Raw genomic sequence first — 27,655 nt, forward strand, 5'->3', positions numbered from 1 at the left:
ATATAAAAATTATATTCTAAAAGTATAATTTATATATGAGTAAATTATAAATAATCTGATCTAAATTGGAGATTTAAAAATGAGCCTAAAGTTTGAAAAAAAAAAATGAAGAAGTAAAGGTCGAAATTTGTTTATCGGCCTGCATACGAAACGAAATTCAAAACTTTGAGTAAAATAATACGCAAGTAGCTTTCATGACTCAGCTGCCTATTATTTATAATCTACTGCTTCTGCCCCATATTTCTTGGAGAGTTTTTCTCTACATAAATCGATGTGTTAACACACTATTAATTGTAAAATTCATTATAATTTCAAAAAAACTAAAATACCAATATTTTTTAATATAGCTAATGTGAAAAATTTTCACATCCGTTGTGTTGTATCAGTAAAAAAATAAGAGTTCGTATATTCATTTAAAAAAATAAAAATAAATATTAAACCTATATTAAAAAAAATTTAACTTTTTAATAATAAATTTTATTTTATTTTTAAATTAAATACGCGACACTACAATCCTATCTAGCCGGAACTCCATGAATCTCAAACTGGCCACCATACGCGAACTTGAACACAAACGGATTTGGATGAAACAAAACCATTGAAAACGAACCGTAAAAGAATTTTCATTTTATAATTTCAGTAAGCTCTTTCCATGCTCATAACTCTACAATTTCCGATTACAGAAATTCATCGGTTTCAAGATTCAAGGTGTATTTTTTTTTTCCCTTTTTAACAAATCTATTCTTTTTTTTTTCTTTTTTTTTTTTTTCAATGCTCGGTCGGACTGGCTCTTCATCTGCACTCCACATCCGGCTAGCACATGAACCAGAAACGGAACACCGCTAAATATTACAAATCTCACCCAATTCTCTGTACAAATTTTGCCATGTAAGGGGGGAAGTGTTAAGAGTACTGCCTTCAGTAGTAGAATCAACTTGTTTCCCCCGAGCTCGAGGTTGAGGTATGGCCCCTTATATTCGAACTGGCAACCCAAAATTTTGAAAAGTTCTAATCTCCCCTCTAAGGCCAGCAGTTATAATCACCAAACCCCAGGCTGACACGTTTTGGTTTACCCCATTGAAGAAATCCACACTGACACGAGGGCTGCTTCGATTCCTGGTAGGTACAAGAAGTTTTTCCTCCGGCCATGTTGCTGAGATTCTATCAAAAAAGTAACTATTGGTTGCACTAGAGATCGTTCCATGAAGTGGACTATTCGAGAAGCCGGATGCAGATTGAGAACCGCCGTTAATCTCCTCAACAGGTGTAGGCGGATGATTGGCTGTGGAGACCTCGTCAAGGTTGTTGTCAAGCCCATTTTGTTCCCTGCAGTAATTATCTTGTAGTCCCCAAGAGTCACCCAAGCCAGGCCAAGGGATGGCTGCAGACACATCTTGGCAGTGGAAATGTTCATAGGAGTGCGTTACAGTGACACATTTGCTCCTATTCGGTCGGGAATCAGCTTCGTGTTTCCACACAAACACACACGAATCCTCACTGGCGGAGACAACATATTTTCCATTTGAAGTGAGGGAAGCTGATATTTGACTGTTTTGGTTGCGAAAACCTGTCACAGAAGGCACCTACCGATGCTGTCAAAATTGTTCAAGTCGGAATATGCATATGCCAGTACAGTAAAATACAAAGGTTCGTGAGTAAGGTGCCCAAATGCATACATCATTATACATTCTGCATTTTGTTCACAACTTCTGTTGCAGTTTGCAGAACTTAGAATTCTAATCTTCATGCAAATAGAATGGGAACTTAAATTATGGAAATCTGTTCAGCAGCCAATAACAGAGAATGAGCTTGAAGGACTCGGTTTCCAAAGTATTTCTTGTCTAAAGATGTAATTTTAATTTAATAAGAAATCTAATGACCACGAGATATAAAAAACCAGTGAGACAGACCTAATTTGGATTGTATCATGGCTAAAACCATGTGATATCTACTGATAAAAAAAAAAAAAAAACCATGTGATATCTGTACAACTGATAACTCAAAAACGCAATAACTTGCACCTGAGTTTTACATCTTAAGCACGGGCTCTAGCACAAGAATTCCTACTTTTAGTGGTGCAGGATACACCAGCAGGCAGCGTATGAGCTTGAATAAGAATGAATCTTAACCCACAGCCATCACAATCATATAAATTTGAACAAACCAAGCACAGGAGTCCATTGTAGTATCATAGTATCATGGTATCAAGATATTGTGTAATTCATACATATATCACTCATTTTCTCTTTCTCGTTTCCAACTTATGAGCCAGCTTTACATGCTCCTAGCATTTTCAAAGGTCAGCAACTGATTTCAAACTATTTGGTGAAAACCATTAACTCATCAACACCGTTCTTATAAAGAAAAGCTCCTCCACAGGTAGTTTACTAAATATAGCAGTTAATATAACGTGTCATCACTGCCTTGATTTCAAGTAACAATTATTTGAAATCTTAATTGATAATCGATTCCTCCAAAAGGAAGGGTATCTTTTGGACAGTTTACCCACTTGGTGAGCACCAAACTACTCCATTGGTGTTCATTGGATTCAGATGTGAGAAAATAGGGTTGGCAAAGATAGTTGGCAGATGATATTAGGGTGTGAGAAGGTGGGATTTAGGGCCAGTCCAATGGATGAGAGAAATGGGTGGTGTGGGTGTGAGAAACTGTGGGTTTCTATAGAATGTATCAGACAGTTTGGATATGGTTAAACCACCAACATCCAAACCAACTTTGACTTTTTCAAACCCCCAAACAGAAACGACCTATGATGGTCAAAAACCGACCAATGGATCTAGATACCACAACCTCTCCTTCCACTAATTCTTATAGGGAGAGGAAATATTAATTGAGCTAGAGCTCACTAGCTAATTTACTTTGAAGCTTGTCTCAATCTACTAGTAAACTGGCCCCTTGCATATATGCTTCAAGTACTTCCAGTAAACACATCCAGCCTTTACAGCATCAAAGATGCAAAAAATCTAGTTGCACAGTTAACTATATTAGTTGGGAACTAATGAATATGAAATATTGATTGTCAAGATCAATGTAATAAGGAACTTCTGAACATCTAACCAGGATTTGGAAGAAGCTTTGGAACCCAGGGAAACATCTTTCACTTTACGGATACTGTCCAATATTCATAGTAAAGGGAAAACTGTTTCAAGTTGTCAACTGAAAGTACAAATACTTAAAAGAGCCCTTTCACAGTGTTTATGGTTAAGGTTGCAAACTGGAAATTGGGAGCTGAACAATTAAGGACATATCTAAAAATTAGGCTAAAAAAGGCTGATGGACAGTCACAACCATATGCTGTCAGAAGCTTCACCCATGGGCAAAATAATTAGATCAAAGGCTGGAAAACATTGAAGAAATAAATAGGAGTTAGAGTGCTTTACATCACGTAAATACTATGAATCACTCGTTCAACTGACAGTTTACAGGATCTCAGGTCCATCTATTGCACTTCCTAATTAGGGTTCTTTCCGCCTTCCCTCATGGTAGTTGAATGCTATTGGTCTTTCTCACTGTAAAACAAACCTTAAGAAACTTTCAAAGGCAACAACTTCTGTTCGGATGCCTTTTGACAAAACAACATTTCTATTAGATGTAAGTGCACTCCACGAATTATTTCTAATTACTACTAGTATTAGTGAATGGGCATAGAGCACTAGAATAGAATAGATTGAAGAGATGTAAAATCATGTAGGTAGGATTCACTACAGACAATAATCTCCAAGAAGTCCCGAGCAAAAAAAGATAGTACATATTGTAATTAAACAGGCTATTCAAAACATTTGCAACAGGTTATGGTGGTCCACAGTGTGGTCTTCTAAATATTAAAATTTGACTTATTGTTGTCCAGGCTATTAGCCCATGGTCCTTCCTAGAGATCAAATTTTTGCAAATCTTTTTTGAGGGACGAATAAAAAATCATTCCATCGAAAACTTCAGGAAATAAAGAATCATGTGAATCAATTTCTTGCATTACTGTCATATTAATCAACTTAAACAGGTTTTAGACAAATGGATTCATGACTTGAACAATTTGATGCAGCTAAAGGAAAAAATAAATAAATGAAGCAGCATTTTATGCATTTTGTTATTACCTTTAAACTTGCGAATCAGATCAACACTGTCAACAACCCTAATTCGTGAATCTGCAGAAGTGATGAGAACTTCTGATGAACTTCCTGGAGCAAACTGTTCATTTGAACTGATCAGAAACTCAAAAGATCACACAAACTTGCGGCTCAAAGTAAATATAAAAATAAGCTTTGCCAGGGGAAAACTGAACAGAGCAAAGAGCAAAAGGGAAAAGAAATCATTCATGTTCTTCATAGCAGAATGTATAATTTCTTAAGTATGTGATGGTAGGGCCACAGAATTACCTGGAAACCAGTGATTTTCTTGTGATTAGATTTTTTCTTCTTGTTCTGAAGATTGATTTGAACATTCAGTTGCAACTTATTCTCTGAAAGTATGAGCAGATAGAGTTATTAAGTCATGTGCAATACACTTGACTAAACCAGGCAAGCCTGTATGCGGCGCAACAACAACACAAACATACTAAGGAGAGGGAGCTGTATAAACTCATACCAGATGTATTATACAAATGGCAACTCCCCTTGTATGAACCAACTAGTGCACCCTTCAGGAATCAACAAAGTTCGTTGAGCTAATTGAATGATGATATTTTTCACAAATTGAACTTGTCTTTTACGTAAAAATTAGGCATATTAGCCACAACCAACCTGACCATCTGGTGTATAGCAAGCAGCAGTAACCATCTCATGCACATCATTCCAATCAACAACCTGACGATCAGGAATGCTCCATATCCGAACCTTAGCATCTAGGGATCCACTGATGAAGTATCTATCATCAACAGGATTAAACTGGATGCAAGTTACTGTGTCAAGGGAGATCCAAGAAATAGTATAATTAGCGGTATACAAACTAGCTCACTGAAAAAAACGGTGGAAGATATATTTCTGGTTATGAAAAGCCCACTTTTATAATAAATCAGGAAGTGATACTTCCAACTAAACTAAATTTCATTTACTTGAGTGTGAAATACTATATTTTCTTATGAACCCAAAAGTAAAGCTAGCTTGTTTCATCCATCAATGAGATATATTGGTCCATTACTTTCTTAAGGAGCATCCATATCAATGGCCTATATTCAACAGATACAAAAGAGAGGCCGAACAAAGATAAAGAAAGACATCAGGCCACATTGACTTACCATAATCGTTGTGTGAAAAAATTTTCAAACAAGACTCGCTAGACAAATGCCACAGCCGCACTGTTTTGTCCATTGAAGATGAGAGCAAGTGCTGAAAAAAAAGGCACATTTGTAAGTCTATAATTGGCTCAAAATTCTATAAAATGTTCAATTAGTTGACTTAGAGGTGCATATTCAACTTCACAGTATCCAATACATATTTATTTCAGAAACGTCCACTAAGTCTTCTGAAAAAAGGCCAAATGCAAACTGCTGAACGTTGCATGAACAATAATTACCTCCCCCTAATAAACAATTTTTTTTTTTGGCTAAGTCCCCATTATAAACATTTAGGGCAGGTTTGGGGGGTGAGATGAGAATTTTGTGTTTTGTTTTAAAGTTTAAAATATTATATTTTAATATTATTATTGTTTTGGGATTTGAAAAAGGTGTATTGAGATTTGAAAAAGTTGAATTGTTTATTATATTTTGTATGGAGATTTGAAAAATGTGTAATGATGAGATGAAATGAGATGAGAATTTTATGTTTTGTTTTGGTTACCAAACCTGCCCTTAGTCACACTAAGTGGTTACGAGTAACCAGGCCGTACACACTAGCTGCCTGGCCATACTCATGTCAACAGGACATTACCCGAGTTAGGGCTAAGGCTAGCAGACACTTCAAAATGGTGATCATCGGAAAACAGAAAAATATAATGCTTGGAAGTCTACTTGCAACGACAGCCATTCCCAAGTCCATAATATCTGGCTAGCTAACCATCAAATCCAGTATTCAATGTAAACTATAATAAAAACAGAGTGCTAACTGAAACTTTTTTTAGTTAAGAAAATACCCATAAACTACTCATAAAAAAAAGAAAGACCCATTAAACCCAACAATTATATCCTATTTAATCCATTTACCCCCTCACTTCCAATAAAGTACGAATCCTCAAAGCTATCTTACGAGAGAAATAACTCCTGCAGTAACTTGTGCTTACAAAGTGAGAATATTGGACATTTAATCCAGAAGGCAGCTATGTTGATGATGTTCGCGTGTTATAACTTTCATCAATCATAAACAGTTAATTAGTTCATAAGTTACTCAGTAGCACACATTTAAGTGATCGTAAAACCTTTACGCGTTAACTAAAAGTATAGTTGCATTAGAAAAGCCCAACTTTCCAAGAGTTAAAATCAACCACATGACTTCCATGATGGATCACAATGACTATTTCTGTAATTTTGTCCTCAGGATAGTAGTCTAAATTCAGCGCTGTAATTTTGTTATGCGAGACTTGGACGTGCTTATGTAAATAAAAGACTGAACACATCAAACAATGACATAGAGGAGCTTCACTGTTTGGTAAAAAGAAAAAGAAAATAAACCATACCAATAGAAACATAAAAAGTAGCAACTAACCTGTGACTTGGACCATGAAAGGTCAAGCACATCATCAAGATGTCCTCGGAATGAACAAATCGGTTTTTCTGAAAGCGAAAACACGGTCTCTGGCACCACAACATGATCCAAGCTCAATGATTTCCGGCTCATTGATGACCTCCCCCTTCTCTTTTTTTCTGGATGATTGTCCATACTTGGCGATAACAAAGTTGGTTCCGGCGACCCATTGGCAACAAAGAACAAACTCATATTCCCATCATCCGGTTTATCCATCAACAGATCCCCCTTCCTATCCGACTCCACAACCTGCCAAACATGAATAACGCAATCTTCACCGGCACTAGCGAGATACTTCCCATCCAAACTAAACTTAATGCTCCATATAGACCCATTATGTGCCTGTATCTCCTGGCTCTTGTAGAGTGCCGTGAGCTCTTTACATGACTTCCCATACTGCCTAACCTTCACTCTCTCCGGCCCGTGAAACGAAACATCCTGGCTATCATCTGTGGCAGAGCTCGACCTCCGCCCACCCTTCTCGGATGAAGTATCCCTCTCATCACTGCTCCGCCTCTCTTTCTGACCCGTCACCGAGCTCGCCACACTCCTTATGCTCTTAAACCAACTCCCTTTCTTCTTCATCTTTGCGCCGCTCCCATCAACCCCATTTGCATTCGAATCCGAGCTATCCTTATTTCCTTCCTCAACATTTTGCCGCCGCATCAATTCTTGAACAATCGGCGAATGCCCAACACTCATCTCAAACTCCTCCATAGTCAACTGCCGCCCAGTCCCTACTTCCTTGAGCTTGTTCCACGTCCCATCTTCCCTAATCTCGTTCACCACAAACTCCTTCCCATTATCAAGGTTCTTAATCAAACACACCTTTTCACTTTCCCTCCCAACCCCATTACAATCCAAACCCTCCACCTCAACTTCCCCACCACTACCACCTGCATTGCTATCAAAATTAACATCCAAACCCACCGTGAAATTGCCACGGATCTCATCCACCTTTTTGGAACTACTCTTCCCAATGGGCGGCTTATTCGGCGAAGCAGCGGCTCTCGATTCTCCATCACTATTACCGCTCCGCGCCTTAACAAGAACAGCGTGGTTGCATTTATAACTATCATCATTATTATTTACAAGAGAAACCGAAGGAGTCGAAAGAACTGGAGGAGCACAAGCTGAGGTTGATGTGGGCCTAACATCAAATTGACGATCACTCCCGTCTGATTTTGATCGAACCATGGTGGACGCACCGGAATGATTAGTCAACCGATCGGAAGACACCGATCGGCCAATGTCTCCACCGAATCCGAAATCTCGGGCGGGTTTATCGCGGGACAGGGACGGGTCGTTGCTGAGGCCCATTTGGCGGAGAAGGCGGGAGCGGCGTTCGGAGACGGAGGAGGGCTGGGAGATCCAGACATCGTACTTGTTGGACGTGCCCATTGGGAATTTCGGTACCGACCCATGATTGGGCGAGGCCGAAAAAGAAACGGTGTCGTTCTCGTCGTTATCGGAGTTGGAGTTAGAGCAAGAGCAGGAGGAAGAGACGATGCGGTCGAGAGATTCGTAGTAGCACTCGTTGTCGTCGACGCTGTCGTTGTCCTTGCTGTTGTTTTCTTCGTCGTCGTCGTCGATTTTGCTCATCGTTTAATACTAATACACCTCGCGGGCATTTCCCATTTCAATGGAGAAATGCCCCCGGGGGATCAATTGGATCCGAATGCCCGACTCTGTCTCTATCTCCGTGAGCCTGAGGCCCCCTTTCTGTCAGCGCGTAAAACGGCGGCGTGTGTGTTCGATCCGGGTGAGTTTTGAGGAATTCGGAGAGGATCGGACAAGAGGAGATACGGGTTTTGGGGTTGGAAGTTGGAACTCAGATCCAATGAGAGATAGAGGGGGTTAGAGGAACGAAGTCCAATGCTGTGGGGAGTTGGGGTTTGGGCAATGTTTTTGTGTGTGTACAGACAGAGAGACAGAGAGAGGGTCTATTTTCTCTTTTTCTAATGGGAAAACGTGGGAAAGTGGGAAGGAAATGGAAAATGCAGATCAAAATGGATCAGAATTTTGAAGATGGAAATTAAATTTAAAAATAAAAATAAAAAAAAATAAAAAAAATTGATTGGGTTGATGGGTATGATGGTGTTGGTGTTGGTGTTGGGTGAGTTTATTGGAAGCCATAACTCTCTTTTGAATTTAATGTTGGGATCATGCTTTAGACATAATAGGTTGATTGATATATAGATAGGATTATAACTTTTGCCTTTTACTCTTTCTGCTAAAACATGCTCTTTCTTTTGCTGTCAAATGTGGTGTGGTTCATATAAATCTTTCTTTTTTGTTCCCTCTTTTTAAAGTTATGGCCGTAGATTCAGATAGCCATTCCTTTCAAAACAATTGTCAATGCTAATATGAGATTTTGTATGCTACTTTTGTCTTCATCCTTGTAATTTATTTTTGATTTCAAGGTCTTCTGACTTTTCTCTCTGGTAATTACTATTCGAGTTTTGTTATGAATACTTAACCCTCCAAAACACATCGAGACATTGATTATTTTTTTCTAGTATTACCCTAAAATAATCAGACATGGTAATCGTGTTAGGTGGCCCCCTAACAAATGGCAGGATTTGGCCACCAAAACGACACTCTTTCGTGAATAAAACTCTTTAAGATGGTCCCAATAGTTGAGAATAGAGTCTTACAATACTATTTAAAGAAGATAAATGATATTTTCAGTTATAGAATACGTAAATGTCGTGCACTCCGTTAAAAAGAATGTAAGTAAATATAAGACTCACGTAAAATGATTAATTTTTCAAAAATAGTATGCGGTGATTACACAACTCATGACTGTATATATCATTATTCTTTAAAGAAAAAAAAGTTACAAACCCATAATAAAATTGTGATTTCCTTATCACCATCTTCTCTAGTGGAGGAGAAAGAAAGATGCCATATGATCCAATCATTTCATTTAGATTAAAATTAGTTTGTCTCTAAAACTACATATAAATTACATCTCAATCAGGATGTAAGAGCATTGCCAAAAAAAGGTGGGTCTTACATACCCGTACCGAATATTATATTGGATAAAACGAATAGAAAGGCACCAATTTAAGGATAGTTTAACAATTTCCATGGACCTAGAGTTTATTATTTAATCAAACAGTAGTAATTAAGTATATTATATTGAAATAAAAGGAAGATATATTGTGATATATATATATATTCTTTATTTATTTTTAACTTTATCATTTTTAGTTATACTGATAGATTTGATAGATTTTAAATAGCTTTATAAGTTATCCATTTAAAATATGTAATAAGAAAATTAACATTAACTGTAGTATTGGGCCTGAGAGGGTTTGGATTGGGCTATGCCTAATGCCAGACAAGTCCAGCCTAAAGCCTTACAACCACTTGCTGCTCTCTCCATTCCTCCCACGCTGTCCAACCCATTACTGCTTAATGACCCATTTATTAATGTCTGCCACTCTCACTCTCTCTCACTCTCTAGGTGGGCACCACCACTGCCCTAGGTTGGGTGTGTTATATCATATGAACCATGGGTCAAGATCCCAAGATATATGAACGGCCACGATTTCGGTGAATAATTATTATAGCTATAATAAAATTTTGTTTTGATACAGAAATAATTTTATTTTATTTTATTATTATAATTTTTTAAAATTTTTATATAAAATATAATAAATAATTTAATTTTTTAAAATTAAAAAATAGTATTATAATAATATTTTATTCAACTTTTAATTTTCATATAAATCATCTCACTATCTAAATATGACCGCCTAAGCATAAATTTCAAAACTTTTTGTTCTTATTCTTAAAAGAGACTCAAATAAATTATTGCAATTTGATCTTCATCAAAAGTCTGCTCGCAACTTGCAGGCTTGCAGCTCTCCATAAGGTAAAAAAATACACTTAAAAAATAAGTGTCAAGCCACTAATTGGATGCCAATCTTATAAAAATGGTCAAAAATATAAAAAATCCTCCTAAAAGTCAATGCATTACCACTAATCTCATACAATGATCTTATAATAATTTCATTTTCTTTTCTAAGAACCCAATATATTATTTGAAAAATACATTAATATGTATGTAATTTTGTGGCAAGTAGATGTAATTTAATTAGAGGAGATAAAAGCAACCAGAATTTCGCTGCAGTATGTTTGGTCACATCTCATGAGTTCTTAGGAGTTGACTCCAAATATATAGGAATCTAATCTATACCTAAAAGACTAGGCTTGGGCTACCAATGCCAGGCTATTGTAGATTGAAATAAATTAATAACATTTTCCCTAATGCAAAGTTCAAAACGTGACATATAATTAAAATATAATCTCTTTATGCCTCGGTACTGGGAAAGCTTTATATCTTAAGCATGCCAGGGTTAACTTCTTGAGCACTTTTATTTTTAAGCCAAATGAACTTGCTTCTACATATTATATATATATATATATATAATAATGATCATAATAATCTACAGCTAGCTAGACTTTTGACCTGTTTCAAAGATGCATTACAACTCATTCTTGCACAAGAAGTTTGTGGAACTCAAGTTCTCATAAAAGAAGAGGGAAGAAGCTTAGAAAGAAGAGGGACGGTAGAGGCGGTGGATGGCCAGCAAGACCGCTAATTAAATTATTAATAATATTATATATAATCGTGAAGTGTGTAAATGTCATGTAATGATTTTAAAAAAAAGTAAAGTTTATTATTAAAAAACTAATTTTTTTTTTTTACATAGATCTTGTATTTAGTCAATTTTTTTAAAATAATTACACGATACTTACATATTCACGACTACGTCTTAAACTATATATGTGCTTATAAAATAGAAAACAAAAAGAAAATATTATCTATTTTCTGGATTTAAATTTATTGAGAAATTGTTCTGTACAAAAAAAAGGTGGAAAGAAGTGATGCAAACGGCAGGTACAAGGGGAAAAGTGCATCGCCGTCCAACCCCAAATTGAAAGACAAAAGCAACCTCAGAATATAATTCAGACAATTTTGGTGGGTTGGTCTCCACGATTGGGTGACACTACGACTACTCCATAGTCCATACAGTTATATATATAGACTGCAATTTGAAGGAAGTTACACAAGTCAACCAAGTCATGTCGTTGACTCTTAAGTATGTATATCATGATCTAACAGTACTCTTTTCTCTCTTTAACGAACCCCTGAGCACACTCAGACAAGAGTACTTACAACGTCGTGGCAACCTAAAGCAAAGAGAGGAAAGGCCCCATTAATGAATGGCCTTCGTGTCTCATGCAGTACCCTCGCTTCGCTTCTCCATTAACTCTCCTTCGTTTCTAGCTTTTTCAACGAAACCATGATTACAATCTTTCGATCGGTTTTATCTTCAAAGCTCTTTGCATTGCAAACACATGACATATATAGCACATACATTGACACGTAGAGATCGATCAAACATATGAACTGAAAGATTAACAACAAAACAGAGAAGAGTTAGAAAAAGTACTATATATATATATATATATTCCATTTCATATTTAGATATCCTTATTATATATACATCTTGTAGTGTAACGGGTAACTAAAGGCATGATTACAATGACATAAATAGAAGATTACAGTATTAAGACAATAAAGAAAAATTCAACAATCTTTTCCCTCAAATGATCTTCAATATGTCAGAATTAGTACTAGACCCCATGATTTCGGCAGTTCCAGCTTGGTGTTGAGTGGCAGATCTGTTCTTCTTCTTGTCTTAATTTTCTTATTACTCCGTAGTATTTGTACGTACCTATATATATATATATATATATAATAGTACTACGTACTGTTGATCTCCTACGTACCCATGCATGCATTATCCTGCACAAGCTTTTCAATATTGTTTAATTCCATATATAATTGCCATTATATGCACCATTATTAATAATTAAATTAGAGCTAAATTAATCATTACAAACTACTCCACATAATGAGAGATAATATAAGACAACCAATTAAGAGTACCACACTACGTGACTTGATTCCCAACAGCCTGTTTGGGGCTTGAAAAAGGATTCCGGCCGGACCTAGTGGAAATATTTATATATATATATATATATATATATATATATATATAGAAGATCATGGGCAAAAGGAGAAATGCGAAGATATAACATGAGCTCATGAAATGGAATGCCCATGGGATTATTTAAACGAAGGCCAGCAACTTAAGGCCGGGGCTGGCAGAGGAAGAGACCAAGCAGGCTAGCACCGCAAATATCCAAACAAGATGCAGGCATGAATTTTAGAATAAAGAAAGGCCAATAAATATATCATCACCACTGAAAGCTAGCTGATCAGAGCATATGCATGGCAGGTACATAATCGAGCTTGGTAAGGGGACATGACAATGTAACATTTTCTAGCTTTTATAAGGCTTGCATGTGCACTATTGTACTATTTCCAACTCAATAAAAAAAAAAATATATATATATATATATAAAAAAGAACAGGAACATATAATGCAGAGGTTGGCCTTCTGAGTATCAATAATGTTCTAGTTCGACACGAACAAAGTATGATATTGTTTCAGGATTATTCGCTCAAGTGTGGAAACATGATTGTATTGCAGGATTATTGGCTGATTCAAAATACAAGGAATAATTAATTACAAAACATGAGTAGGATATGTATAGGGATTTCAAGCAACTAAGCTGGCATTCAAGATCTAGAAACGACAAATATTTTAACTAAAACCGTAACAATTCAGTTTGGATGAAAAGAGAGAGTAGGTAGCGTAGCCCCAGGAGTGCATGAGAATTGGGGAACATTAATCAAATTGCAAGTTACATTCAATTTTAGCTAAAAATCGAAAGTTAGATGAGAAGTGGTACAATAACAAAAAAAATATATAATAGGTTAGATTTATTTTACAATAAAAATATTTAATATTCTAACCTACCATATCAAGTAATATTATTTATAATTTTTTTTTTATGATGTATTTTTTTAATGATTAAAATATTTCTCAAATTAAATATATAATAAATGCTTTTTCATTGAGGGAATTACTTTTGAGCTGTGATCAAGTAATTAATGAGCATATTTTAAAAGGGAAATGATTGGGTTACTTGAGGCCCAGGAGGATCTTTTGCTTTATGGTTCTGAGAGCCTTCGTAGTGGGCTCGGTAAAGCGATTGCTTAATGCTAGGCTTATGTTGTCAACTCTTATTGTGTGTAGTATATATGCATTTCATTCCATTTAACCCAATTCAAATGTTTCTAGGGTTGGTCCTGTTTTTGTTATTGTATTATGAACAATAGTGATCAATGTTTTATTTTGATTGGTTGATTAGGTTTTTGATACCTGGATTTTGATTTTATGCATACTTGTATCACTCAGGTATTTGATTGTAACTACGGTTTTTCATCGCTACAAGTGAGGGCTATCTATAAAATTGAGACATCGTCCTCTTTCTAAAAAAAAAAAAAAAAAACCTAATTCAAATTAAAGTCTTGTCCATTTCTAAGTAGTTATGTTGAATTATAAATATATTAGTTAAAACTTATCATATTTTTTATGTGCATCCGTGTTTTTTAAATGATTAACTTAAATAAACTTTTCATAGAGAAAGAATAAAAATAAATATTTCAATAGAATAGAGATATATTTAAAAATTTTATTATTTGATATTGTTGAAAATAATTAGTTAAATTAAAAAAAATTAATTAAATTTTAACTAAAATGTAGCTACTTCACTACTAATACAGTAAAGATCTGCGGGACCCGGGAGATGCTGCTACATAAATGTCCAATATACAGTTATGGACAATCGAGCTCAAATGATACGTACGACTTGAGCAAGTCCTTTGGTTACAGGTCATAAAGCTACGAGCTTGAGTAAGTACTTATTATTATTTTATGTAAAAATTTAAAAAAATTATATTAATGAGATAAAATAAAACACTTAATCCAAACCTTTAGCTCTTTTCTAATTCATATGTTCACTTTTTATTGTTTTTCTCCGAACTTTTAGGCCTAATTTCTTTTCAAGACCAAAATTCAAGATTTTGAAAATTTTAAAAACTTCTTATTTTATTATTACAATTTTATCAAATTCTCATATAAAATAAAATAAGAAATTTAATTTTTTTAAATTTTAAAATAAAAATAATATTAAATATATATTTTAATAATATTTTATTTAACTTCATAATTTTAATCTCAACTCGCGTCGTTTCTAAAAACAAACAAACGAGGCCTTCACATCTAGTAGTTTTTGGTAGCGTGAAGTTCGTCTTCGGTTGCATCTAGCAGCGGCAATGTCAGGCTGGTGTGGTCCAGGCTGCAGGTTGGAAGTCCGGTGTATTTTGGGCTCTGCAGAGGCAACAGGCTGAGAAACATGGATCTCTTACACACGACCTTTAATTAATTGCAGGATGAGTTGGCAAACCAAGAGCGAGCATGCACTCTGGCAGATACATATTAACGAAAAGAGACTTTGGTTACATCTATAAATAAAAAATTTAATATAATACGTCAGATTATAAAATTATTTTTATTATAAAATATATATAATAAATCACGTAAAATCACCTCAATTTAAAAATTTATTTTTATACAATCTCTTTATGATTGTATCCTCCAAGCTGTTTTTCCAATCCTGATGCAGAAAAAAATTGTCCCGTTTGCTTTCAGGATGGGAGCAGTATTCACTAATAAGAAATGGCAACGTAATAAAAATGTGGGGGATGGCAGTTGGCATCATCAAAACTCCTTCCATTTGGATTCAAATGCCATAATTATGCAGTTATCATGGCCCATGGCATTTGCAATCAAAATTACGCCGCGCACATTGGGCATGAAAACGAAACGAAACCAGCGCTTAGGCAGATATGGGAAAGGTAAGCATCGTTTTGCCACTGAACTTCTTGATTGCATTAACATCCTACACTATATTGCCTTTCTGCCTTTCTTGCCAGTAGTTACTATTGTAGTGCGTTGTGATTTTCAGTGCAATTTGATATTTCTATACACCCTCCAACAGGGGCTGAAGAGGGACTTTCACCATTTTTTGCAGCATCAAGTCGAATCCAGATCCCCTGCCATTGCTCGAGCAACGGCAAGATGAATTTATGAGAGAAAACAGACGGTTGGACCCCCCTACCCAAACAAGAAGTCTGGGGAGGTCTTGGGCAGATGGGTAGGGTCGGGGTCCACATCTCTATTTCTCTCTCACAGATGCACCCTCTGGAACCCAATTAATGGATGTCATCCTAAATTGGTTCTCAGTATCCCAATCAACTGAGATTGTATTCAACCAAGCCCCTGCAACATCCCCCCAGTTTCACTTCAGGATGTTCCTGGGTTGAAACCCCAGTGTGACCGCCACAGCTACTTTGCACACTCTGCTTGATTTTATTTTGTAGCCTGTCAGAACGACGATCCTTGGGAAGAGAGGATGAAATAGTAGTTATGTTCTCTCCTGCTAATTTAGTTTGATCACTGTTACCATTACCCTGTGTGCACCTAAATTACACGTATTACTCACTAACTGGAGAAGCCCATGTTTCAAGTGTATACCTCAATATATGGCAATGGAATCACAGAAATAAATCGCCAGATACTGATGGAGCTGTAACGTTCCATGGAACAATGGAAAATTGGTAGTACAAAAATGGTGGGTGAAGTCTAGTCACAAAGGGAAAGAGAAAACATGCATTTGATAGTCCGGTAAAAATTTGGTTTTTATTTGAACACATGAAATGATTTCTGTCAGATAATCATCTGACAATTTGAATAATACACAAGCTATCACCTACTATAGTGAACCCTTAATACATGCAATGAAACTGGAAAAAACAGCAATGGAGTAAGAAAATCAATGCAGAGAGTCCAGACAGTCACATCTACATGCAAAGTAGTGGCCACAAATTGATCACCTTAATGCAGCTCATTTGTAGGTTCCCATACCCACACCAGGGTCTCTACCATATGGCTGGAAGCTTTCTCTGGCCTTGGAATAGCAAACATAGTAAAACTCAGAAACTATGGTAGTGAAGAAAATGAAAGCTGCTCCTGCTCCAAAAACTCCCTTTCTCAAGATTGAGCAAGATGGAGGATCTGCATCGGCTATTGCATACTTGGTGTGGTATGCATTCCTCACTGAACCAGCCAGCAAGCAGATTTCCGCGATCAAGAAAAACAGCCTGAGAGAGATCATAGGATAAAACAATCATCTCGATCTCATATAGTACAAGAAGCAAAGCCTAGGCGCTTGATAAATTCTTACATGAGTTGTTTTCAATTAACGTTAAGCTGGCAATAATGATTGTCATATGAACTAATGTCGGAGTCACTAAATTTCAAGTCTGTCGAAGACTGAAACTTATTGTCACATTGGTAAGGGCACATACCAGCAGATAATGAAAAGAACAATTGCCAAGGCTCTTGAACCTCCAGGACTCAACGGCTTTCCACAGCAGAAGCATCGGCTTGCAACCATTATAATGACTTGACTAGCCATGAGAAACAAAAATGCACCAACACCCAAGCCTGTTGCAATGTCAGAGTCATAGACACAGTACCTATAATTTGCTTCATTATCCACGGCAACTTTGGCCTGTCAAAAGAAGTTATTGTTCATTATATCGTAAGGAAGCAGCAATCAGCCACTGAAATTAATTATGTCAGGTCCAAACCAATTCTCAAGTTCATATGAGAAAACTTAGTCATATAATTCCTAATTTAGCGGACTTGGCTTCAGATCTGTTTATTCATTTATGTTCCATTTCAATTAATCAGTTAGAAGTGAATGATTTACACCAAAGTGGAAAAACCAACAAATGTTGACTTCTCAAGACATATAATGTCTTTTAGTTTTATAATCTATTTGACATGTTGAAAGCATGAACTGGGGCTGAAAATCCTGCATCCAGCCTTAATTAGTCTTTTCACCATTCTGGCCGCGGCTTTAATTTTCTGGGCCACCAAACAGAAGTTAAACCGCCATAGTTCCCAACCCCACCCAAAGAAAAGGGGGAAAAAGAGAAGGGGCAAGGAACTTTTCATGATTTAATTTTGAGTAACAGATTTCAATGGAACCTGTTAATCAACTTATGCCTGCAAACATATGTGCATGCCTGCAAAAAATATGTGCGAAACTTAAGGGAATTTGTTTTGCGGGTACAATATCCCAAACATGTTTCTTTAATCCACACACTCCCCATCTCAATGTTATCTCCCTCTTAGAAGTGTGCGTGAGAGAGAGAGAGAGAGAGAGAGAGAGAGAGAGAGAGAGAGAGAAGTCATTTCCATTAACAAGTCTGGCATTTTCATCAGAAAAAAAATCTCATCGGGAAATAGAGCCAGTAGTGAGGCTTCAGCAACATTTGACGCAAAAAAATTCGATTGCCATAACTATTATTCCTCGTTAGGAATACAAAAGAACTGAATGCCGCAAATTGTAGAAGGAAGAAAATGAAAACTAGTGCCTTTTCTTCTTCGGCGTATAAAAGCCAAAGGCTCTTTAGTTTTTCTACGTTTCTCACCAATCAAAATAACCCGCAAGAAAATAGTCACTTGCTGAATTTGCTACAAAAAGATTGAAATGGGTTGGGAACAAAAGTAACGGAGAAAAGAGTTCACTTGTAGAAACGGAGATGAAAGGAATGAATACTCACAGTGCTTCTCCTTTGCTCAGCACCGACAGCCAAACTGAAAGCGATGACATCAAGGATTGAGACTGCAATCAATAGAAGCTTGGAAGCCATGTATAAGAAACTTCACAATCCAACGAGATCTACCTTCTTCTCTGTCTCCGTCTCTGTGTCCCGCTTCTTCTCTTTCTAATTTCTACTCTTTTTCTTTATAACATACGAAAATCCCGAGCGAGTGTGGAAGAAGCAATGACTGGTTCTGAAACGATCTACCAAAGAGTAAACAGCATCACACCAAATGATTGAAAAGTTGTATCTCAACTCACTCGCAAAAGGGCATTTTCGGTATTTTGAACATGAAACAAAGTTTGTATAAAATTATGGAATGGAAGAATTAGATCCACACAAGCAAGTAAAAGCAAATTGATGATTTGTTAAGGCGATTGATTGAGTGTCGGTGGGGGCAAATCTTACGCGGAGAGTAATGAAGAAGAGAGTAAAAAGCAATTTGATAATTTGTTGCGACGACTATGCATAGGTAGAGAGTATTAAAGACGAGAAGGTGAATCGAACCGATTTGTTAAGGCGATTGATTGAGTGTCGGTGGGGGCAAATCTTACGCGGAGAGTAATGAAGAAGAGAGTAAAAAGCAATTTGATAATTTGTTGCGACGACTATGCGTAGGTAGAGAGTATTAAAGACGAGAAGGTGAATCTAATCAATCGAACCGATGCTTCGAATTATTAACGTAAAGCTGCCTGGCGGGCTTTATTTATTCGTTTACTTTTTTGGACGACGGAATAACAAAATAACAATATATACTTATTATTTCCTATCACTTTTTATTTAAATTTTTTTATTATTATTTTTAAATATTTTTTTAACATCTTTAATCATTAAAAAAAATTTTAAAAATATATAATTTTATTAATAATCACTTTTTTAACTATTAAGTAAAATAAAATAATAATAAAAAATTAAAAAAAAAATAAAGAGAATAATAATAAAAAAAAGTAAAAAGTAATAAGTCAATACAGCTTGTCTTTTTGTCTTCTGGCTCTGGCTTGGGCTTTGTTTTCCAGTCTCCTCTCTACAAGAAATTTGTAATTAACATCTTTCATAATATATATCATTAATATTGTGTCATATGACATTTTTTTTTTTTTTTTTATCTTGAGTTCTTAACAATAAAAATTAAACAGATAATTTTATTTGATGAAAATTAATGATTGAGGATATGATATTATAAAGACGATACCATATATATGACAAGGTGAACAAAAGAATTTTTCCACTGAGAGAGTTGTTGAAGGTATTAGACTTCGAAAAACATGTTTCAAACTGTATCCCTTATTCTGGTATTGAATATATGGAACATGTAATGACAATTATTTCATCATAAAAGTGCAGTACTGTCTTTCTTATCATCTATGTTTGCCATATCAAGTTTTGAATCCATCCTAACCCGATTATGTCGTCTAGATTGACAAAATCTCTTGGATAAGTACATATCCAAAATAGAAATAAGAGAGATTCTCCCACCAAATAATTATTAATGGAGTATTACAGAATGCCAAACATGAATCATTACAGGGCTTTTTGCATTACATATCAACAGACTTACAAAATTAGAACACAACCCAAACAAAAAGACTCCAAACGTGTATATATATATATATATATATATATATATATCTATCTATCCAAGCAAATTCATAAGGTTTACCAAATTATGAGATCGCTTGTTTACACTCTCCAAATTCAGATACATAACATTGCAAATAGTCGCATGGCAGCCAAACCGAAAGCCTTATTATGATGTGAGCTCTTAATATCTCCACTCTACAGCTGTAATGCACATATCAGCTGTCAATCTATTCGATTGCAAGTTAGCCCTTGCTCCTGAATAACCAATAATCTAAAGCAGAGGCATCATGGAATGGTATGAACACATAAGCTGCTAGCACAAAGTTCAACCAATTACCACAGGATCAATTCACAAGTGAGTTTCAGCTTTTTTCCTTCCAAACAAAAGAAGCCTTCTAAACCCTTTGGCAGGTTTAGTTGAGTTCTCATCGCTCTCCCATTTCTTCCTGGAATGGACTGTCCTTGAGACTGCTCCATTACTTGGCGGTGGAGTTAAAATTTCTATCTCAGAAATTTCTGGCGAGAATAAAATATTTTCATTTTTTGGTCCATTTGCTTCAATATTCTCAGCAGAAGCAATCGGACCTTTGTTAGGTGAAACTGGCATAGGATGTATAGCAATTTCAGGAATATGGTCGCAGGAGCCTTCAGAAAGTGTTTTTTCTTCGGCATGAACAGAAGATGCATTAGATAACCCATCAACGTTACCTTCTAGCAGAACCAAATGCGGAATATGATCTGTAGGCACAGATGAGGCCACATTTACTGAGTTCCCACTATAGTATACATCATCCAAGTTATCCCTATGCGACATCTTATCATCCCCATTCTTTTCAGTTGAAGATGTACTGTGCAGCTCCTTAATATCTTTCAGATCAAGGGCACCAGTAGCTTGGGTTATTTGTGCAGCCAATGACTTCAATGACAAACCTGCAGTTGAATTCAAGTAATCCTTTACTTGGATATCAGAGTCCAAAGAAAGTGCCTGATTTGAATTCTTAGGGACCATTATCTCATCTGAAGGCTTTACTTTGTTTGGACTCGGCTGCTTATTCTCAGCACCAGCAGTCTTCTTTGGCAAGGTGTTTGCACCTGCACCAGTTGCCTTCAAGGTTGATTTTTTGGGCTTCACAGATTTTGATTGAGTTGGGGAGACCTTATGTATCCGTGCAGTTGCAAGGCGGTCTATGGTGGAACTCCTAAGAACTGGCTTTTGTAGTTTCTTGGTCTCTTGGATTGGGGTCTGAGTTTTAGGCTTCTCGATCTTTATGGAAGTTGTGACGGTTCTATTTACGGCAGCTGTCCTTTTAGTTGTTGCTGTATTAAGTCCGCTAGAAGCACTTCTTTCAGCAATTCTCTGCTGCCGTTTAAGCAGTAACTCCTCCATTCTCTTTCTTTTCTCTTCTTCCTGTCAGATTAGGGACATAAAAGAGTGAATAAGATCAGTATAAATAAACAGAGAAATAAGTTAAATAATAATGGAAGTTACGGGACTTCAAAATCCCCATAAAATGAAACATTCTCAGGCATTTAATGAACACATTCGTGTTGTTGTGGGAACATCTAATCCAGACATCACCAGAATGACTTGAAGAGAGGAAGGAAAAACATGAAAATTATTTCATACATTTTATAAAGAAATCTCCAAGCTTAAACAAATTTATGGCAATGGAATTATATTATTCAAAATGATAAGAAAAACGCAATGGACTTGTGCCTAATTCCATGTCAAACGTTATAAACAATCTAAATTGGACATTTATATGCTCCTCACACCCTGCTTGCCAGAAAGAAAGAAAGATGAAAGGAAAGGAAATGGTTTTTTTTTTTTTTTTTTGGGGGGGGGGGGGTTGGGGGGTAAATAAGGCTGAAAACTTGTTATAAAGGAAATAACAATTTTTTTTCATTATTTCTCTCATTCAATCAGGCATCCAATAGGACCCTAAATGTTTGTTAAATACCTTCTCAAATTTGCTCTTCGTAGTTGATGTTTGGCTTCCAAAAGATGATTTGTTACTCCTCAATATGGTGCCAAGTTTGCTTTTCCCAACGGATCCATTTAAAAGTGTTGACCTTGCTTCTTTATTTGAAACTTTGCCCACAGGTGTCTCACCATGTTTAGCTTTTGTATCCTTACTATTAGAAGGCAGCTTATCATCAACACAGCCAGCTGTTTCACTGTCAGATTGCCTTTTATTGGCTGCAATGGATAAAATGTTATTTTCATAATCCATTTCCGGAGTCCAAGATGCCATACTGTGCTCTACTCTTGCATCACGATCAAGCACCATGTAAAGGTCATCTGGCTCATGAGTGGCAATGGCTTCAGGCTTATTGTTTGAGATCTCAGGTGTCCAATTTTCATATCGAGTAGCTCCGACAATCTCTGGAACCATGCTTATGTCAGTCCTTAATTGTGAATCAGATTCATTATCTACTGATCGAGCTTGAACCATGAAAGAGTCATCGGCTAAAACATCTTTTATTTTTTTTTCAGCACAAGAACCATCAACAGCTACCAGTGAATTGTAAATGCTGTCAAACATGTTGAAATCTTTGCTTTCATCCTGATTTGACGATTTATCTGGTTGGCTGCTTATGAACCAGTCTCCTTCATTTTGACGTTTGGTTATGGAAAATTCAGTAGCACAATCAGATAGAATGGCATGGGAATGATCCCCTGATTCTTCAATTCTCTGTGAAAACAACAATTCTTCAGCTGTGGTATCTGCTTTCCTAATAGTTGGGTGGACACTTTCCTCAACTTCAAATTCCCGAAGGGGAGTTTTCCCATCCATACCTGTATTCCTCTCTGTTACAACAAAGGAATCACTTGGTACTGTTTGATGCTTTGTAACTTTTTTCTTTTCCAGGTTAGAGGCCCTTCCCTCTTCAGAGTTTTTAGTCATAAAATATTCCTCCTGAACCTCTACCCTGTTAGGCTCCGTAGCAACATAACTTGACTCATCTCTCATAAGAAGATTCTGGAAAGCATCCCAGTTGTCATTTCTTTTTTTTCCCTCAGAATCATTTGAAACCCCATTCTTAATTTCCTGATCAGTACCATCATTTGAACCATCTGCAATGCCAGGATGCTTGACCCCCTGTTGTTTCTTACGACGATGTGAAGTTGATTTTTGTCTTCTCTCCAATGATTCAACTGCTTCCTCTACTTGCTGTTTGAGTGAATCCCCATCAATGAATGACTCCTCATCAGATGAGTTCCCCTCAGAGATAGTGTCCTTCTCTGTATCCCTCTTAGAGGTTATGTAATTGATATTGCGGATGACAACCTTTCTTGATGACTTCTTCCCATGCTTCTTTTTACGTGGCTGCTCTTTTGAAGAGCTTTTCTTTCCTTGCTCCAAATGCTCATCCTCTGATTCAGTCTCAGAACCAGAGTCACTAGGCTCAGTGGATCCATCTTGATCTGAAGTTTCCAAAACTTTACCACGTGAAAGTTTCTTTTTATTTCTATAAGATGATTTATGATTCCGACGATCATCCAGCTCCGGATCCAGAGCAAGACCAGCATCTTCCACATTTGAAGGCCATTGCCTAGGCCCTGGATAGTAAGAAGATGCAGGTTGCATGCCAGGGAAAACATAGCCTGGATATGGGGGCATTTGTTGGAATACTGGACCTTGAAAATTGGGCATGTACTGAGGAAGCTGGTTTGGCCATGACATTGGTGGCACTTGTGCTCTACCATTTGTTGATGGTATTTGAGTGGATGCCGGCAAACTAGTATCTGCACATTTCAGAGTCAAAGATGTACCAATTATCCACTATAGGGAAAACCAAGTTTCAAATTAAACATAAGCTGCAGACAAAACAGTTCTTCTGCACAAGTAGGGCCAGGGTAAGGATGATTTATATGAAAAGGAAATCGCATAAATCTATTGTGTACGAATACACAAGAAGAATTGTCAGTCTAGGAAAATCAAAGTTTTGACGTGCATCAAGCTAGAATGTAATTTTTTTTTTTTGTGCAAAACCTCATGTCACCATAAGCTAAACTAGTTCGGATTAAAACGCAGTTTGCAACTTGCTCTTTTATTATATTTAGCACGTACAGTCTTTTTTTAAGTAGCCTGTCTAGTTATATACGGCAATTAACTTATACCAGGCACAGGCCCATATATGATAGTAACAGGCAAACAAGCAAATTTTAATTGTTAATTAATTAAAAAATTAAAACATAATACAAAAGCCTTATATCTTGTAGAGCTCGAAATTATTAAATTTGAGAGTCACTACAAAATCTGCAGATTGCCATAATCAATACACGTTCCATGTACATATAAACTAGTCAAGAAGCTTTTATGGATTGTGTTACAAGTAAAAAGAGGTTTTTGGCTGTAATGACAATTGCAACCATACCTTGGCCAATATCCAAACTTCCATTAATTGCAGTTGAATTGGACACTGATGCATCTACAGAGCCATTCTGTTTCCCACCTGAGAGACTATTTGGGTGAACATTTATCATAAAACTATCGTCGTGATCTTCACCAGCAAGTATGATCTCAGATGTTCCCAAGTATGGTAATTCAGGCTGAGAGCTTGCCTGCATTGCTGCAATTTCATCTACCCAAAGCCTATCTTCATTCTTTTTCTTGCATAGATCGATGAAATTTATGCACGCTTCCCTAAATGAAACCATACACATTATTTTCCTTCATGAATATTTTAAACAGTTCCCCCGTCCCCGTTTCCCCAAAAAAAAAAAAAAAGAAATTCTGAAACAAGTTGAAGACTGAGAAAGTAGGTGGCATTCCTCAATCAGGGAAGAATCTTAACACAGTACGGTCCTCTAATTGAAAAGACTCATTTGAAGGCTGATAAATACCTAGAGAAACTGATAAAAAAAATCTAGACACTCTTTCAGTGCATAATAAATAACAATGAACAAAACCATCTAGACTGGTAAATCAGAAGCATGACAATATAAATAGTAAAGATAAAATAACAAACTGATTAAGCATTGTAGTTCATAGTATTTTAGATCTACTCACTCCCCCATACCTTAAACGAGAAGCTCCAAAAGCATCAGCAAAAGAAATGAGATCTTCTATATAATCCAGCTCATATCCAGTAACTAAAGCACGGGCATAAGCCATTGCTTGCTCTTTACGGAGCACTGCCTTCCGAGTTTCCAGAACACGCTGAAGACGAATCCTGTTCATTACCAACAGCTGAACAATGAATGCATGCGAGTATACATGTATGGTAACTAGGTGCATATAATAATTAAAGGCAACCAATAGAAAACCAGAAAAATTACTTGGAGTTTTCTTCAGCTACACCATTGCCTTTTCCACTGGATTCACCCTTTGACTGAAATCACCACCAAAATAAAAGGTCAATACTTTGTGAGAACTTCAAAGGAAACATCCCTAAACAGTTTATTTTACAAGAACTTAAAAATGACGACATACATCAGAAGAGGCATTTGATTTCTTCCGATCAGTAGCTGATCCATTTCCTGTCAATTCCAAGGAAGTAGGAAAAATCAGTCACACAGTGCATCAATCTACAAGTTGGAAGAAATATAATCTAATTTCCATCTCTCATTTTCATGTTTCATATTTTGCTGCCAGATTAAAGTGCATATTCTAACCTTCTGAATCCCAATCAAATTCTACTTTCTGTTATCTAAAACTATACAATGCCTAAAGATCCTAAAAAAATGAGAAATCTATGATGGTTATTGGTGAGTTTTCCAAACTATACTGCGTATAGCCACAAATTATATGTTGATATACTCAGAAAATATACCAAGCATCGAAGGTGCTTCCAAATAATTGGTGAAAATACAACAGAACAAAGGCATTAACCAAAACCAAACTAAATTGAAGTTTAACAATTTGGGAATGCAATTGACTTGCTCGACATAAAGATCTTAGGAGAATTATTACAAGGGGCATAATATATACGAGTATATCTAACCATACCATCTGCCTCTATCGAGTCACATGATTGAATTGAATTCTCAATCTGCACAATCTCTCTCTCTATAGTCACAAATCTCTCAAGAACTTCTGGTGTGCTAACAAATCTCACAAACCTGTTTCATACAAATAAAGCAAACTAAGATAATTATCACAGAATGCTGGAACACTTCCAAAGCAACCAAAATGCTTAAAATTATTTTAAACTCCATTAGTTTCTTCAATAAATTAGAAATTGAATTCCGCAAGAATCTTTTGGTATAAATAGCCGGATTCCCATCAAATTTACCAATCCAATCAAACAACGACGTCATTGAACTAAGGAACACTAATCAAATATGTACATTTTCAAACTGAGGAGGTCACACACATAGACCTACGTGAATATTTACCTTTGCAGAGTGGCTTTGGTGAACCAGGGGGCACGTGAGCCCGCCGGACGCAGAGTGATCGAATACCCACCTCTCGAAATCTGATCTTTGGCGCACTTAAGGTGCAAAACAAAGGGTTCCAGAAGCCCCGACGCCAAATTCTCGCCCAGACCGCCGGCGAAAATCACCAAGTCACATCTTCAACAAATGGAAACCAAAGGACAAAAATTTTAAAAATTCAATTCAGTCACAAAGTAGATGGATATAGACATCTAGAAGAATAAGAAGAGTACCTGGTTCTGGTTGGTGTAAGTTGGAAAAGAACATGGTCAAGAAGAGTTGTGGAGTCCATTGAGTGAAAGAGAGAGAGAGAGTGTGTGTATGTGTGTGTGTTTCAAAGGGTCATAATCTCAGTTCGTACAATACATTGGTCCCTGGAAACTTTCTGCCAGTCTACCATGTTCTTTCAGTGTCGCACATGGAATAGTAGAGACAGACAAATGGAGTGCCACCAAGAAGGAGAAGCGGAGCACATGGGAGTGAGCGAGCGAGGGAGCGACGAAACGAGGAACAAAGGACGAGGCTTGTTTAATGTTTTGTGTTGGATTAGGGTCCCACTTAAACATGCGGACAGCGCATCTATCCCTCTCTTGCTCTCAATCTACTGCACACACTGGCAGAGTTGAAGCTTTTTCTCTCTATGAAAGGGAAATATAACTATAGAAGAAGAATACGACGATGATGAGGTTGAGATGTCGGTTTATTTCTCTTTTCTTCTCTCTACTCTATTATGTGTAAGCTTGTTATCCAAGAGAGCAGAAAGCAGATACCTTTTTCTCTCTCTTTCCCTGTTTGCTTGGCCATCACTATCACAGTAGAAGAGTGAATGAGTGGCCAAGGAATAATAGCCGTGCCTGTCAGCGGTCAGCCAACCACAAAAAGGATTCTTTTTGGTTATCCAAAACTTGTGAAATCCATAGATGAGCAGTATATTAAATATTTATCTCACGATAACTACCATATCTATGAACAGATTTTCTTACCAAAAAAAAATTATAAACTTATGTGATTTAATTTAATTCACCGACTCTGTCAGACTATATTAATTTATAATTTTCTTATAAAATATATTTGTAGACCAAAAATTTCTATCATGTCACTATTTAAATTGAATTCATTTGATTTCACACGTAATGTGGTATAAGAATATGGAAATAAACCACAAACAAATTAAGAAGAAGAAATGGAAGATGTATTAAGATATGAACTCCTGCAACATTGCTAAAATGCTAGAAGAGTAGGGAAATTCAAGTAATTTTGAATTTTCCTACTCAATGAATAGTAAACATGTGTCGACTCCATTGACATTTAGAGATGAGTTAAAATGGTTTT

The 27,655-nt window shown here is 36.4% G+C and overlaps 3 protein-coding genes across 3 annotated transcripts; all 3 read right to left on the reverse strand.

Annotated features, from left to right (window-relative positions):
• Window positions 1-598: 598 nt before the first annotated feature.
• Window positions 599-8,680, reverse strand: LOC109013457 (WD repeat-containing protein 44-like). The gene is made up of 7 exons (XM_018995546.2): window positions 6,651-8,680; window positions 5,249-5,339; window positions 4,755-4,912; window positions 4,600-4,651; window positions 4,392-4,474; window positions 4,110-4,203; window positions 599-1,567 (listed from the first exon to the last, which is right to left on the reverse strand). The coding sequence occupies exons 1-7, from the start codon at window positions 8,289-8,291 to the stop codon at window positions 972-974; spliced, it is 2,715 nt and encodes a 904-aa protein (XP_018851091.1). The 5' UTR covers window positions 8,292-8,680; the 3' UTR covers window positions 599-971.
• Window positions 8,681-16,333: 7,653 nt separating this feature from the next.
• On the reverse strand, window positions 16,334-18,593 carry LOC109013465. The gene is made up of 3 exons (XM_018995559.2): window positions 18,316-18,593; window positions 17,050-17,255; window positions 16,334-16,842 (listed from the first exon to the last, which is right to left on the reverse strand). Exons 1-3 carry the CDS (start codon window positions 18,403-18,405, stop codon window positions 16,587-16,589), a joined length of 552 nt encoding a protein of 183 aa, XP_018851104.1. The 5' UTR covers window positions 18,406-18,593; the 3' UTR covers window positions 16,334-16,586.
• Window positions 18,594-20,003: 1,410 nt separating this feature from the next.
• LOC109013594 (COP1-interacting protein 7-like) lies at window positions 20,004-26,923 on the reverse strand. The gene is made up of 9 exons (XM_035685875.1): window positions 26,557-26,923; window positions 26,285-26,461; window positions 25,896-26,008; window positions 25,380-25,426; window positions 25,226-25,278; window positions 24,967-25,119; window positions 24,322-24,590; window positions 21,900-23,689; window positions 20,004-21,346 (listed from the first exon to the last, which is right to left on the reverse strand). The coding sequence occupies exons 1-9, from the start codon at window positions 26,613-26,615 to the stop codon at window positions 20,288-20,290; spliced, it is 3,720 nt and encodes a 1,239-aa protein (XP_035541768.1). The 5' UTR covers window positions 26,616-26,923; the 3' UTR covers window positions 20,004-20,287.
• Between the last annotated feature and the right edge of the window lie 732 nt (window positions 26,924-27,655).

The sequence above is a fragment of the Juglans regia genome, chromosome 2, assembly GCF_001411555.2.
Source record: "Juglans regia cultivar Chandler chromosome 2, Walnut 2.0, whole genome shotgun sequence".
Lineage (NCBI taxonomy): Eukaryota > Viridiplantae > Streptophyta > Magnoliopsida > Fagales > Juglandaceae > Juglans > Juglans regia.